Source organism: Eptatretus burgeri, chromosome 10 (genome assembly GCF_056783735.1).
Source record: "Eptatretus burgeri isolate ZD-2024b chromosome 10, Ebu_testis_v1, whole genome shotgun sequence".
NCBI lineage: Eukaryota > Metazoa > Chordata > Myxini > Myxiniformes > Myxinidae > Eptatretus > Eptatretus burgeri.
Window position 1 is genome coordinate 71391258 of NC_140970.1, and position 16296 is coordinate 71407553.

Here is a 16296-nt window from a genome sequence, read left to right on the forward strand (position 1 = left end):
TAGTGGATGGTGCTCTTGAATGGGTTCATCTTCAAGATTCCATATCTTGCTTGAACAATGATGCCTATCATGTCACTGTATCATACAAAAAGGAGCACAAACCTTTCACACAAATCCTTGGAAACACAGTATTTTGGTCGAATCTCTTCAATAAGCCTGGGAATCACTCACCGAAATTAGGTGGCTGCCACCACAAATCTGAAAATAACAAAGGGTTGGTTATTCAAAAATATATTTTCATCGTTTTAAATCATCAATAAACATGGGGTTGTGTTTTTTTCAGCATTTTCCCCATTTAGGGGAATAGCATCAAGTCAAGGCTACCCAGGAAGTCATGGAAAGTTACCATGAGTCCTTCAAGCTCTGGATTCATTCGATATTCAATAAAGTACTGCTCAAAGCAAGCTGGTTAAAAAGATACTTGAACAAATCTACGAGTTATGGTTACAACTTGTACACATCTAGAGGGAAACGTAACATTCTTACATAAATAATGTGAAAATATAATGTAAAAAATAAAAACAGAATAATGCCAAAACCATATAAGAAAGCGATGTAGACCACAAGCATAAGCATCAAATTTATTTCATTAAAAATATTCACTTTACAGCTGCAGCAATTATACAGCACTTCTGCAGGACACAGACCCACCCCAGCCTTGATCGTGTCGTACAGTCAGTACTTCACGACTGACACGCACAACCCGTTTTATAACGTCACCAGGGCCTCACGGATCCAAACCGCAACAGAGTGAAGTGACTAGGTTGCACAGTGGTATTGAACCAAATACCATCACAAGTATGAGTTATCCACATCGACTAGGAAATATTCAGCCTAAATTAGAGCGGCTGTTACCAACACAGCCTATATTACAGTTCATGTTTGTTTATGGCGGTTATCCTCATTATTCGCATGTTTTAGATCAGTGGGGGTGATACAAAGTGCCTGCTTGCAACCAAAAGTAGTTTTGATAGTCTTGCTCGAAGCATCTGGCTGCACCATGTGTCCAGGCCACTTAAAAAGAAACGTGTCCGTTACCCATTTGGAAACCACCCAGCTGCCTCGACCACGATGTTTTTACAGGTGGTGTGCAGCACAAAAATACTTGATGTGTTCTAATGGAGATGGCAGAAGCAAACTATTTATAAACAACTTTTGTTAATGATCAAGCTCTGAGGCAGCCTGCTGCAAGACCCATTGTCAATGCTGTGATGTGAACATGGTCCACAGGTGGTTTTACAAAGAACGATCCACCAATTTAAACATTGTACGCACTGAAGATTCAGCATACACTAGTTGTATTGTACTGAGTATCTGCAGATAATTCTCACATCATACTGGCTGAAAAGTTTTAACACTAGCAAAGAAAGGCTTTAATCCAAAGAGATTCGACAAAGGTGATCTTGGCATATACTTAAGTTTATGCAAAGTTAAAGCCTTAACATCTCTGCTGTTGAAGGCTCAAATCGATGCTAATCCAGCCCCTTGAAGCAGCATATAACTTTTCTAGACTGGAGTCTCTTGTAATGCATATTTTACTCAATGAAGAAACAGGCTATGAGAAAACAAGCATTCTTTAAAGCAAGGCATTGTGTAACTATGAGCTGATCTGAACACATGATCTCAATGTGCATCAAGAACAAGCTGCCTTAAGTCCATACACATGTACTGAAACTGGCTGCTCAATAAAAAGACCAGTCTGTGCACAAACCTGCTGCAAACAAAAAAATTTTTTTTTCATATTAACGTGCGTAAGGAATGTGGCTTTCAATGTGGTCCAAATTAAAACTATTTTACATTGGGGAAGGAAGTGGTGGGGAAGAGTATTTTTTAAGGAAGGTAAGGAGAAAGGGAGGCAAACAAAAATTGCAGGTGAACAACTCACATTCCACAGAGGTGTTTTTAATAAAGTGAAAAGAACGTGAACAGTACTTTGACATGACAAACCTTGAATTGCACGATTCTTTGTGCTCGAAAAAAAAAAAGAAAAGAAAAGTTTCCTTTGCTACTGCCTACAGTCTGGCTTGTCAGCCTTGAAGAGTGAGCAATCCACAAAAAAGGAACACTTATTTGCTCAAGAAATGTGTTTGACAGCAAGGTGTCCTGGCCACTTCCTGTGGTGTTTTTTTTGCCAAGACACGGGGGTTGCTCGCCGCGCATCCCCACCCTGACTGAGAGCCGGGGCTAAACTTGGGGGGGCTTGAAGTACGCGAGGTGGGATTGAGGTTCCGGTCGAGTTTTTAATTCAGGAGCTGCCGGATTTCTTTGTGCATGTGGCACAAGAAGTCGACGTAGCTGCTTCCTCCATTCCGGCTCTTGTCTTCCACCAAGAAATGCTTGAACAGTGGCTCCAGCTTTTCTTTTTGTTTTACCACCATTAGCTTAAAGAGAAAGGAAAGGAGGCAGGCAACTGAAAAAGCATCCAACACATCCCTTGTTAAAATGTCTATGCTTCTGAGAGAAGTTAGCTTAAACCTATGGTTTGAGGTGGTTACCTGGGTCTTGGTATCTATTGCAGGCTTATGTTACTGCTTACCAACTTCAACGTTAATGCTGTGGATGTCATGGTCATGATGAAGGCCACTGTGACTGAAACAGTGCGATTTGCTTGTTCTTGTGGTTTTAAGACTAAATGTTACTTGGTAACACACACCTAACATTTTAATTTTTGTACATTATCCTACCATTAACACAACTGCAATGTTGACGTGTAGTCATGTTGAACCAGAGAAAGTGCGAAAACTCAGTTTGAGTAATTAAGAGCAGACAGACCAGGCACACCTTCATATAGCGAGGACGTTGTGCTCGTACTTTCTCGATGACGTTTCGCACCTTCTTGGACAGTGGATTATCCAACACTGGCAGCATGGTCTAAGGCAAGATGATGAGACAGGAATTTTTTTTAGGTACAGCATAACGAACTAGACATCGTCATATCAACATGTCTATAACAGGCACATCACCATCAAGATAATCAGAGGGAAACAAAATGTGAATCTCACTACCACGGACCAAATGTGGATGTCACCGAAACTCCAAAATTGACGTAGCAGAAATAGCGCCACCTTTGGTGGTAACCGGTATTACAACTCATCTTCCTTCATGGAATGATATTGCGGCGTCGACGGCTCAATTAACGTCGAGTTCGTCGCGGCGAGAGGTTAAAGTCCCGCGCTGTCCCAAGCGGCTCAACTCCCGAGGAGACGTTGCGAATTAATGGCAGACAACGCATGCATAGGTCGTGAGGAGACACGAGAAACCTTACAGCTTTTAAAACCAACGGGTTCATTTCCCATAACCCAAAACAATAAGGGGAAGACTGACCCGACGAAAGAAATAAGACGGCGGGTTGGGAAAGAAGGAAGGTAATGCAAGTAATAAATAAATATACACAATGAGGTAAAAAGAAATCCAAGGCGCCACACACCAGACTCAGACTCAGACTCAGTCACGAACCGGAAGGGGACAAAACCAGGGGACTCAATTCTGGTGGTAGTGGCGACGAGCAGGCGATGAAGAGGTACCATGAGGATGAGGCGAGCAGACAATGGGCCGGATGATGGCAAGGGACAATGGGGTGATGGGCAGGGCGAACAGGCTCCGGGTGAAGAACACAGGAAAACGCAGGCAGCCAGAATGACCTCCTCAAAACACTTTTTCCCTTCATGTTCCCCGTTCTCCTCAGAGCTTGATTGCCTCAGACTCTCCTCAGGCTCGCACACTCCCAATCCCAGTTGCATTCTCCTCAGACTAACTGCCCGCTTTGGCTCCTCCTTCTTCTCTTGAGGCAATGCTATGCCCCTCAGATGCGATCCATCGCTTCGCCCCTTAGGAGGTGTTCTTAGCCCTGCCCCCCCCCCCATTTCATGCCGAGTCTCCCACCGCCCCCCGGTAGAGGTTGACAACGAAGTTCTACACACAATTTCCTCAACCATAATCTCCAACTATTACCACCGACCACCCCCTGTGGTAGGCTAACTACTCATACATGGAACATGCTAATCTATGCATTGCAATCTGCTCGATGGTGATATCTACCTTTCCCTCCCCCCCCCCCCCACAAACTTAACAGCATGGAGTGCATGCTGTGATCCATAAAATTTCTTTCAAAAATGACAAAAATTATCAAATTTAAGATAAATAATTTCACTTTTGACTTCACACCTCCCACAGCCAATTGTTTCGCCCATAACTACATGATCTGTTTAGACCCCCTGTGTTTACCGATCCTATTTCACCATTCACCTCATGATTTTTTCGACAACACTTCCATGACCTAATCTGATGAAAATTCTCTCAAACAATAATAATATTAATAAAAACGATCTCTTATAATGCTTCATCTTCCTCTTTCACACGTGTGGTACTCTTTACTGTATCATAATGCACTACTCTTCCACTATTTAAACAGACTGCTCTCAATTCGACCTTTCCTTCAAACCTTGCCTAAAAAATCCAACTGTTAAAGCGTTTCTTCTCTCCATTCTCTGAATTTGCCTTTATTGCATCAATCAATAAATGTGTTTTATCACATCTCTGCCCTAAAACTTAAAAAAACCCGTTTGCGATGAATGTTCGCTTTCCATCAACCATTATTTTTTTCCAATTTCAGTGCCAACTCACCCCTCTCACCCCTACCTTTCAAAGCAACCATCACACTTTTCTCCCTCCAAGTCTCCCTCTCATCTCTCTCAAAAACTCCCCCCTCACCTTTCTCTCTCAACTCTCCCCACTCACCCTTCTCCCACCATTCACCGCCTCACTCACCCTTCTCAAAGTTGCAACCCCCTCTCATCCACAAAGCTGCCTCCTTCCACTGCCCTCTCACCTCCATCTCTTCACTCCACCTCAAATCCTCAACCACCTTCTGCCCACTCTCTTGTCCACCCTCTCCTCCAGCACCACAGAGCCTTTTCTCCTCCTCATCCATCCCCCTCCCCTAGCTATTCTGCAATCCCCCACACTCCTTCAACAACCCTCCCCCTCCCCTCCCACCCACTGCACCCAAAGCCTCCTCCCCTACCTCTTCATTAACAGTGTGGACCTCAAATATCCAGGGCCTTCGCTCAAACCTTTCAGATCTTTCCATACAGGTTGCCACTGACAAACCAGACATAATCTGCCTTGCAGAAATTTTCCTCCCCCAAGACGTGTTTGACTCCCAAGTATCTCTCCCCGGTTACTCCCTCCTCCGGTATGATAGACCTAAGACTCGTCCTGGTGGAGGAGTTGCTCTCTTCATCAAAGACTCTATTCCTCACTCTCCTTGCACTGCCCTCACTCCCCCACACCCCCAGGAATACCTCTGCCCACAGCTTCCCTCCACTCCCACCTCATGTTTATATGTGTACTGTACCGTCCACCAAACAGTGATGACTCCATCTGCACCTCACTATCCGAAAACATGGACCAACTTCTATCTTCTCATCCAAACTCTCTCTTCCTCATATGTGGTGACTTCAATTGACATCATGCCAGTTGGTGAGGTGTGGGTACCTCTCTCACCTGTCATGGCATTTCAGGAAAAAGCTTTCTGCGACTCATTGGGACTGACTCAATTGGTCAACTTCCCGACCCGGATCTCAACCAATGGAACTCCATCTCTCCTGGATCTGATTTTGACAAATTTCCCTGACAATATCTGCTGTTCTTCCTCCGCTCCAATCGGGTCTTCTGACCACATCCTTGTCAAAGTGGACATCTCTCTGGCTGTTATCAGAGAACCACCTCACCGCCGTCGAGTCTGACGTTTCACTCAAGCCGACTGGCAGGGTCTCCAAGCAACTATCAAACTTATAGACTTGGTCTCCTATATCAACGCATCCTGGGAATTCTTTCAAAGAAACTTGCTCTCCCTCATGCACAGATTTATCCCCTCTCGTCTTCAGTTGTCCTACCCTTCCTCCCGCCCTTGGTTCACTGAAGCTTGTGGCAAGGCAGTTGTACTGAAATAACTTGCCTTTGCCTCATGTAAACCAAACCCAAATGAGGGTAATCTCAGTTCCTTCCATAAAGCTCAGTAAAAGTGTGTATCTACTCTCAGGAGAGCCAGAAAACAACATCTTTCTAAGCTCAAGACCGAATTTTCAAACCTCTCTCCCTCCTCAAAATCCTGGTGGCGTCTAATCAAATCTGTTTCTGGTGTTTGTTCCCCCTCCATCCCCTCCCTTACCTCAAATGGCAGCACTGCTGATTCCGCACGTGAAAAAGCTGAATGCCTAAACTCGGTGTTTGCAGCTAAATCTTGTGTCCAAAACCCATCGCCTTCTCCACCCACCTTACCCAGTTGCACCCAACTGTCCCTGGACTCTTTGTCCTTTTCTCCTGACAAGGTGGAGAGCCTGCTGTCAAACCTCAACTCAGATTCTGCAACTGGTCCAGATGGCATCAGCCCACATGTCCTAAAAACCTGCTCTTCTGCTCTTGCTCACCCTCTCTCTGTTCTATTCACCCTCTCATTTGCTCAAGGTCATCTGCCATCTAATTGGACATCAGCAAAAACATCACTGCCCTGCATAAAAAGGTACAAAAACAGATCCCTGCAACTACAGACCAATCAGCCTTCTCCCAATCATCAGCAAGATTATGAAATCCATCATTGCTTCAGACATTAAATCCTTCCTCTTCTCCAATGGCTCGATTTCCGATCTTCAGTTTAGTTTCAGACCAGGTCACTCTACCCTGGATATGCTGCTTCTACTCTCCCAACAATGGATGGTCCTCCATGAAATCAGAGCCATATCCCTAGACATATCACGTGCTTTTGACACGGTCTGGCACCCTGCCCTGCTCACCAAACTCTCTTCCTGTGGTATCCAAGGCCATCTCCACTCATGGCTCGCAGACTTCCTCTCCTGTCGCAGTCAACGTGTGGCCCTAAATGGAGTTCTTTCATTCCCTCTTCCTGTCCAGGCTGGAGTTCCTCAAGGGAGCGTTCTGGGCCCTGTTCTTTTTCTGATTTTCATCAATGATCGATCCGACTCTCTGGAAAGTCCTCTTTATCTCTTTGCTGATGACTCCACCATCTGCCGTACCATCTGTCATCCCTCAGACCGGCAAGCAGCAGCTTCTTCGCTCACTGCAGATCTGGGTAAAATCACAAACTGGTCCAACACGTGGAACATGTCTTTCAATCCTGACAAATCTCACGCTCTCACTATGTCTCTCCGAAAGGACCGTTTGGACACCTCCCCCCCCCCCCATCCACTTTCTCAACAATCCTCTGGAAGAAGTCCTTTCTTTCAAGCTTCTGGGTCTCGCTGTCTGCCATGACCTTTCCTGGGAAAGCCATATTTCAAACTTCGCCTTCAAAGCCAGTCGCCGACTAAGAATCCTCCATCATGCAAAGTCCTTCCTCAGCCCACCTGAGCTCCTGACCACTTACAAAACTTTTGCCTGCAACCTGATGGAGTACTGCTCTCCCCTCTGGGCTGGTGCTCCTGCATCTCACCTTTCTCGGCTTCACGCTGTGGAAACCAAGGCATTTCGGATCATCGGCATCTCCCGCAATGAGGCTGAGTCTTTGGGCCTCTCACTCTATCACCGCAGGCTGGTCGGTGGTCTTTCTGTCTTCTACCGTCTCCTCTCCAGCTTCCCCCCCCCCCGCCACCCCTGCTCTCTCTGCGATTTGTCCCCACCACATTTCCGCAGGGCGCTCAAGGTCCGCCAAAAACCCTCTTCTGGTAAAACTACCAAAATCATGAATCACTGCTCACCTTCACTCTTTCGTTCCTCTTTTTTCCCACCTTTGGAATAAACTCCCTCACTCTATTCAATCACATTCTTCCCTCCAGGCCTTCAAAACAGCTGTTCACCACCACCTATCATCCTCCATCCAAATCCTCGATCTTTTCTACCCCTGATAATCCACCCAAGCCCACTTCCTTCAATTCCCTGCTTTCCTTCCTGAAAGTCCCTGTAATGTACATCTTGTAATGTCCCAATGTTCCCTGCCCCATCCCTCTCCCTTCCACAGAATTCCTAATGTCTCTGTTCCCCACTGTTTTGTCCTTCCCACTCCCGCCCCTCTTGTCTCATGCCCCCCCTTGCTGTGCGTTGTGTGTTAGCTCTCACACGAGCCTCGACAAGGTATACATAAAAAAAAGACGAAAAAAAGGTGTATTTCCAAGACTGCTGAAGGTGGGCCCACCGAGAAGCGTACGTACTCCCACATGGAGGGTGGTTGTGTCCGCTACTTTTGAAAATGGGGAATCAGTAGATATGCTCATTGTTAAACTGGTTACTTAAGATCCTTATACTGTACTCATTTAAGGAATATTAAACAACAAAAACATTAATAGGATGCACCAGGTTGGAGTTGATGAATAAAACCTAAATCGTGCTTCACATCATGTTGCTGGGTAAATTCATAGAAAATTTAATTTGTCAACTTACACTTCCGTGGGGGAGATAAGATATGAAAGAAGGACTGTGTTTCCTTCAGGGATATTTAGCACATTGTGTTGCTGTTTTACGAACCAGTGAAACAAGACTAGTCTGACTTTTCATGTCAGCTCTTGCTGCGTGTCGTCATCAAATATCCAGCCAGCAATGTTCCAACATCTTGTCGAATAATTTATGGGGGTCCAGGCAGGAGCATCGCATTTAGCCAGGGTGTCAGCAACAACCGGGCTACCCCCACACAAAATATACTGTGGGATATTTAGCATCCATCAACAACCAGTGCTGACAGACAGGAGTCCTGGTTTAACATCCATCAGACGGATGGCACACACGGTGATGCATCATCCCGCAAGCAAAACACCAGGGATGACAGTGTTTAGCGAGGTTGGGATTCAAACCCAGACTAAACGGCCCAAAAATAGCCTATCCTGCAAGCCCCATTCTCTAATGGACCACTGCAACACCCAACTTCCTGATACCTCGATTACACACATTTCCAGCATGTGCTTTGCTACAGATCTGCAATTTAAAAGAGTACGACTGTGGCTGTCAGGTGTTGCGATAAAATCAATAAAAGTCCCTTCAAGTCAAACATTGGGAAAGAAAGAAAATGGAGCTGAAGGCAAATGTTTTTTTTGGGGTAAAGTCTTTCTCGTGTGAAAAACAAAATGCAATGGCTCTGGCCCAGGAGCTGGTGCATATGTTTCTTCAAAAGATGACCAGGCCGGTCCATGTTGGGCATTACAGCTTGGTTAAGCTTCATCCCAACTTGTTTTGTAGCACAATCAAGATTCTGAATTTCACCTTTTGATAAACTCCAAAATATTTGTGTGATGATCTAACAATACAACAGACAGGAATCAAAATGGATGATGTATTATGCTGCCTTTCTTATTTGTTTGTTTTTATAAACAAGCTTATCCACTTAATGTACCTTTCTGCCAAAGATTTTGTACGAAATGCACAATTTACAAAAAAAAACTGTTGAAACCCGCTCCTTCTGGGAGTGAAATATTGTCAGTGAATCACTTGCAAGATGCCATATCTACAGGTAAATTGCAAGTACCAAAGCATCGTTGAAGAAAGCGGAGATGTACGCATGTTTTTTTTATCGACAAATACATATATACATACATACAGAGGACTAGTGTCTAACGATGATACTTTTCACTGTAAAGTAGCATTACTGCAAAATATAGGTTTACGCAGAAGTGATACTTAAACTTTGAGGATTTTTTTTTCAGAATTGGTGTCATTTCCTCACCCTCATTACCCCTCCCCCTGCAATGGGTCAGGTCAGGTATGGCAGCATGCCATACAACAGAGCAGCGTGTCTCTGCATTCACTTTCCGCTGGTACTCCAGGGGCCTCCGTCTGGCCATACCCCAGGCAGAGGTCTGGCCCATCCCCATCTCCTTGAGATGCCGATCAACCTGCTGTGACCATGGGGCACGTAGTCAGCCCATTGGCCTCCTCCACTCACGAGACTCTCTTGCTGAGAGAATCTGGTGAGCAGGATCAGCGTCAGGAAAACGAGCGACATGTCCATACAGCTGACGCTCACGGACTATGCAGGTAACAAATCTCATTTGAGTCCCTCTCAGCAACCGCTCATTGGACACAAAGTCCGACCAGCGATAGCCAAGGATTTTCCGAAGAGACCTGGTACCAAAGGAATTAAGTCTCAGATCCCTGGTCAGAGTCCAAGTCTCACATCCATAGAGCAAGACTGGATGCACCAAGGACCTGAAGACTCGGACTTTCGTCCTCCCGCACAGGTACCTGCAGCGCCACACCCCATGTTCCAGTGAATCCATGACTCCCCAGGCCCGACCCAGACGTCTATTGACCTCTGACTCGCAGCCAGCAGAGACATGAATATCACTGCCAAGGGAAGTGAATCTCTCCACGACCTCAACATCCTCACCACAAACAGACACAGACAGGACCGCAGCATCCAAGATGTCATTGAAAGCCTGGATCTTAGTTTTGACCCAGGAAACCCATAATCCCAGCAGCTCCGACTCCTCATTCAGCACCTCGAGGGCCCCCAAAAGGATATCGAAAGTCTCCGCAAAGATAACTGCATCATCTGTGAAATCAAGGTCAGAGATCTTGACATTCCCAAATGATGCACCACAGCTTGATCTCTGACATCCTCCCCAGAATCCAGTCCATACAAATGCTGAAAAGTGTGGGAGCCAGTCCACAACCCAGTCACAACTGGAACCACCACATCTCACAGCACTCTCAGTACCAGAGTAGAGTTCAGATATCAGATCGATCAGTTTTGGTGGCACCCCATGAAGACCAAGAATCCTCCAGAGGGCATCCCGATTCCCTGAATGAAACGCTTTACAGAGATCAACAAAGGCAGCAAGTAGCCCCTGCTGACACTTTCGTCTGCGTTTGGTGAGGACCCGAAGAGCAAGGAGACGGTCAATCGTTGACCTCTTTGGTGTAAAGCCTGACTGCTCTGGACGCTGGTGCTCAAGCAGATGGTGACGAACCCCATCAATAATTATCCGAGCAAAGATCTTCCCCGGCACTGAGAGCAGCGTCACCCCTCGGTAGTTGTTGCAGTCTTGGCGATCACCCTTCCCTTTCCAGAGAGAGACAACAAGGCCCCTCTTCCAGTCAGTTGGGATGATGCCTGTGTTCCAGGTGGAGCACAAAACTGCATGCAACAACATGAGTGCAGCATTTCCACCAGCCTTAAGAAGTTCAGCATAGATGCCACAGATCCCTGGAGCTTGACCCCATTTCAACCAGTTCACCGCAGCCTGTGTTTTCACCAATGAAGGTGGACCATAGTTGATTGGAGTGTCAGCAACAGGGATTGTAACACCCCTGACGTCCAACTCGACAGCTGGTGGATCAGCCTGGTACAACTGCTCAAAGTAACTGGCCCAGCGGGCTTTCACGTCGGACTCCTCTGTCAAGAGCCCACCACCCTCTGCTCTAACTGCAGTAAACCAAGGGTTGGGCTTGGATGAACGCAATGCGTGAATTCCCCTGTAAGCAGGACGAGAATCACTTGACCACAGCTGATACTCTACTCCCTCACAGATTCCTCGCACATGGCCTCCTTGTCCACCCTGAGCGCACGAAGTTTTACGCCTCAGCTCCCTGAACAGCTCAGCTCTGCCATTCAGCCTGGCCCTGCAACTCTGGTCAATGGTATCCAGTGTCCCTTGAGAGACAAAATTCTTCTTTGCCCTGCGGTGAGCTCCAAGGCATCCACCGGCAACATCAAGGACAGTGGTCTTGAAGGCACTCCACAACTCTTCAGGATCTCCCAAAGCACCCAGACTCCCCAAAGCTCCACTCAACCTGTTCGCAAACTCCTCAGCTACCCTCTCATCCTTGAGCTTGCCAACATCCAGCCGAAGCTGGGATGGTATCATTCTCCTGGATTTAAGGTGCAACTTCAGAGTTGCCACAATAAGCCAGTGGTCAGTATTGAGGAACTGAGCACTCTGGTAGACCCTGCAGTTCTGGATCATCCTCCAGCGACCATCAACGAGAACATGGTCAATCTCCTTTTCCACACCGCCAGCGTTGGAATACCAGGTCTCGCGATGAGCTTGTGGGCGCTGAAACCATGAACCAGCCACCCTAAGTCAATGACTTCTTGCAAAGTCAAGGAACTTGGTGCTGATTTGGTTCACAGTTCCAGACCTATGGAGACAACACGTCTCATAACCATCCCTATCATTTCCAGTCGATGCATTGAAATCCGCCAAGAGTAGAAGTGTATCTCGCCTGGGGCACTGTGATCAATCACAGACTCGAGCGTGGCATAGAATGCGTCCTTCACGGTGAGATCACTCGCCTCAGTCGGAGCATAAACAGAGACCAGGGAAATGACACCCAAGGAGTGACGAATCCTTCGTCTCATAATACGCTCGTTGACCGGTGTTCCCTCAATTATCATTGGAGTCAGCTTATTGGACAAAGCTACAGCAACTCCTTGGGCATGGTAACCATCAGAGTGACCAGACCAAGAGTAGGTGAAACCACCCACCACGATCTCGCCGCAATCCGGTCTCCGAACATCAGAGAGTGCTGCAATACCGGTGTCCAAACGCTTGAGCTCAGATGATAACAGAGACAGGTGATCATCCTCTCTTTGGGATAGGACATTCCAGGAACCCACCCGAAGGGACCGCCTCAGGTTAACCCAAGGAGACTGCCATGTGGTGGATGACACCTCAGTTCCACCCCGACACACTCTACCACAATCTGACCCAGGAATGTTGTTACCCCGTGGTTTCCCACCCATCATCAAATATTGGGGGTCCCGAAGGCTTTGCCATCATCCCATCATCCGGTGAGCTGCCCTGCGAAGGGAAGCTGCACAGCTGATACTCCCACGGAGTGGGTTTTCAGATTTTTTTGTGCTTCGAAAATGTTTTGCGGAATGAAGGATTTTCCAGTGGCCGGAGTGCAAATCCTGCCACCAACCTCCTAATAAGAAGTAACCCAACTGCAAGAGGACGTCCGCAAACACAGTTGGGCACTAGATAGGGATGGCCGTTGGCTCACAAGGAGCTCCTCCACCCTTTGACAGGTTTTGTTTTTAATCCTGCTGGGTGTCCATATCCAAATACCCTCTTCACCAAGAAACCTGGTGGGGGAGACGGTTGAGTCGCCGACAACCCGATCATGGAACAGGTGAGTACTGCAGGATACCTGCAGCAAGTCACAGATCTGATCTGACCTGACAATAGGGGTCAGTGGTCTGGCCAGACCTGATCTGGCCTGGCTTGCAGTGGGGATCAGTGGTTAAACCACTTGCACTACTCCACATGTACAGGCAAAAATTGCAAGTTGTCCCCCCACCCTTGCGGAGCAGTCGGGGGTATATTTTGTGCTCATGACCTGATGCTAGGTACCCTGAGCAGGTGTGAGACATTTGAGGGAAATTAGTCAAGCAGTTTATGATTCTGTAAGGTTCAGACATGTATCCATCAACATATAACGGAGCAAGTGTATGTATACATCATCTATTCCTCCAAGAGGATTTCACCTCGGAAGTTAATAAGGGTACCCTGAAGTTGTGCATGTGCAAGTTTTGTTTCATTCCATCAAGTTTTGAAAAAAAAAAGTTTTTTTTGGGGGGGGGGGTGGGGTGAAGGGGAAAGGAGGGTGGGTGCAATTGGAATTATCCGAGCTATATTAACCACAATGTACGCAGATTTTTTGCTTCATATGTATAACCCGGGTTAATTTTATTTTCGGGAGCGATCGAGTTGGTGGTCTGCTGCCTCTACACCGCCCAAATAAAGGGATGTGTCAGAAGAACATGTTGCATGCTTGGAACAAGATTGCCTGTGGGGTGGGTACTCCACTATGGTATTAGTCATCATAGAGACAATAACATTACCCCCACAGCAGCTCCCTTCAGGAGCAGGTGTTTCTAGTTCATATAATTGCCGAATTTTAGTACGATAAGTTGCATGATGTTGTGCACATGAAGAAAAGAAAAGTTTTGCAGAAGGCACGAGTAAAATTGCTTGTTTGAAAGGAGCAATCCCAATGGGTACGGGACATCTTCCTGATGTTCCCACCCCTGTGTATACACAAGTTTTTTTTTTTTTTTTTTAACCTCCACCACCGAAGGTGGAAGGTGGTTATGTTTTCACCCCTGTCTGTCTGTCTGTCTGTCTGCCTGTCTGCCTGTTTGTTTGTTTGTTTGTCTGTGTGCAGGATATCTCAAACGGATAATTGTGGATGGATTTGGATGAAATTTGGTGGGCAGGTTCGGTGAGTGACAAGGACGAACTGATTAGATTTTGGTGAAGATCTGGATCCGGCTATCATAATTTTTTAAGTGATGCTTCACTATTCAGAGATAGGGCTAAACCGATATCTCAAAAAGTTGTGGACAGATTCAGACAAAATGTGCTGGACAGGAGGGTGTATGACAAGGAAGAATTTATTCAATTTTGGTGAAGATCCGAATCCGGATCTGGAGATGAGAATTATTTAATTTATAAAGTGATTCTTCACCATTGAGAGATCGGGCCAAAAATGATATAGGACTGTATCGCATGATATTTCAAAAATGTATTGGGATATGTAAAAATGTAAAATGTATTCTGAAAAAAATATGTTCTCGTGGATCAGGCATTATGTGGTGGAAGTATGTGCTCTACCGAATGCCCTTCTTGTTTAAGTCGGTGCTCATGCCTGATATGACAAGGACAATTCTGGATTCTCCTGACTTATTTTGGCCTCCACCCTTAGTCACGCAAAAGCAGTGCGACACGACTCTACTGTATACACGAGTACTTGGGATGGTTTGTTAATCGACAATTTCACCAAGCTCAAATGGCCCGAGACCAAATGTAAAAGTGGCAATTTCGAATTTTTATTTTTCTAGTTGAAGGATTTGGACTTCAATTGCAGCCATACAATTACTTGTGAGAAAAAGAAAATTATGCTGATGAAAAATGATTTGATGGTCAAGGAGATTTGGGTTAAGATGAAAAGGCTAAAAATTTGTGTTGCCCAGCCATTATCTCTTCAACCGAATAAATTTCCAAACTCTCCCAAAGCAGCTGCCCACTGGCACGTGTAAGTACCAGTCAGATGCAAGTGCGGAAAAACCAAACTCTCCCTTTATATTGACTTTTAACAGATACAATAATAGATAAGAATAAGGAAATATAGTTCTTTGCGTATCCTCACAGCATCGCCGTCGATTTGTGCGAGGGATGGTACACTGAATAGAGACTGCAGCATGTCATGTGGAGTCGCAACTCCGAGCCACAAGAACATGGTTAGGCCGTTCTCGAGCAGACACACACTGCTGTCATTCAGACGATCCTCTGAGCAGCGCAACGCCATGGGCAGTGCATCGTTCGTCATATCCATCTTGTCCTAGGGATGGGAGAAACAAAAGGTAATACGACCAAATTTTTTAACACTTCGAGAAAATCAATGCTAATAACCGATTATTAGAAAGTAACCATCAATTTCAATCCAGATTGAAAAAATAATAAACGCCTTTTCTCTCCCAACAAGTTTGGAATGTTTCTGCATCAAAGCCAGATAATGCACAAAATCTTCCCGAGAAATCACATAAACTCGAGGCAGATATCATTACTTCATGTGATGTATATTGCATTGTAATAACAGGAAAACAAGGACAAGGTTTGTGTTGGTACAGAAATCACCACAAACAGCACAACCATTTCATGAGTTAAAAAGATGTTTGATGATCATAAACATAAAACAATCCAACTTCTATGCATACCAAGAAAAAGTTCTGACTTACAGCCCACGAAGTACACAAACATGGTGAAGAAACATACAAAAAGACCACACTGGCATTTTCGCCAATTCCTGGTGCAAAATAATTATTAAAAAAACAAATAAACCACTGACCCTTAACGTTTTCCAACCAGAAAGGAGTGCTGAGTGCCAAAGCAGCAGCTGTGATTGCAAAATGTCACCAAGAAAGGCAAAAAAAAAAATAATAATAATATGTGCAGGGTGATCCGGCAGGTCTGTCAGCTCAATTTTTGATGATTCTGACAGCTCCAGCAACATGACGTGTCGACATTGAACGAGTTCGCTTGTGGAGAAAATACAACATGTAATTCTTCCCACACACCACTATATGACTAAAGCGAAAGGATAAAATTAATACATAGCACACCAATAAGGAAATCTTCGATAGGGCCTGTAAATCCTGGTTGGGATGAGGAAACGATCTTTCAAGCAAAAGCGAAGCTTCTCAAAATGTACGAATTACACACACCAGCGGTAGAAGCCGTGGGTAAAAGAAGGCTGCAGTGTCTGCCACATCCATAGAGAGGATGAGGTACCGGAGATAAGCCCGCTCATCCATTCCCATGTCGGGGGTGCCCATTAGTGGTTCAC

At 45.8% G+C, this 16296-nt stretch overlaps 1 protein-coding gene across 5 annotated transcripts in view; it reads right to left on the minus strand.

The window, feature by feature from the left end:
* Positions 1-567: 567 nt before the first annotated feature.
* The window catches only part of SEC24C (SEC24 homolog C, COPII component), a 124207-nt gene continuing 108478 nt past the window's right edge, over positions 568-16296 (minus strand). For all 5 annotated transcript variants that reach the window (XM_085898903.1, XM_085898907.1, XM_085898904.1 and 2 more), the window contains 4 exons: positions 16175-16296; positions 15100-15291; positions 2782-2871; positions 568-2381 (listed from right to left, as the gene is read on the minus strand). The exon at positions 16175-16296 is cut by the window's right edge and continues 58 nt beyond it. In XM_085898903.1, coding sequence (XP_085755029.1) covers positions 2241-2381; positions 2782-2871; positions 15100-15291; positions 16175-16296 — 545 coding nt within the window. In that variant the 3' untranslated portion in view covers positions 568-2240. The remainder of the gene's footprint in view (positions 2382-2781; positions 2872-15099; positions 15292-16174) is intronic.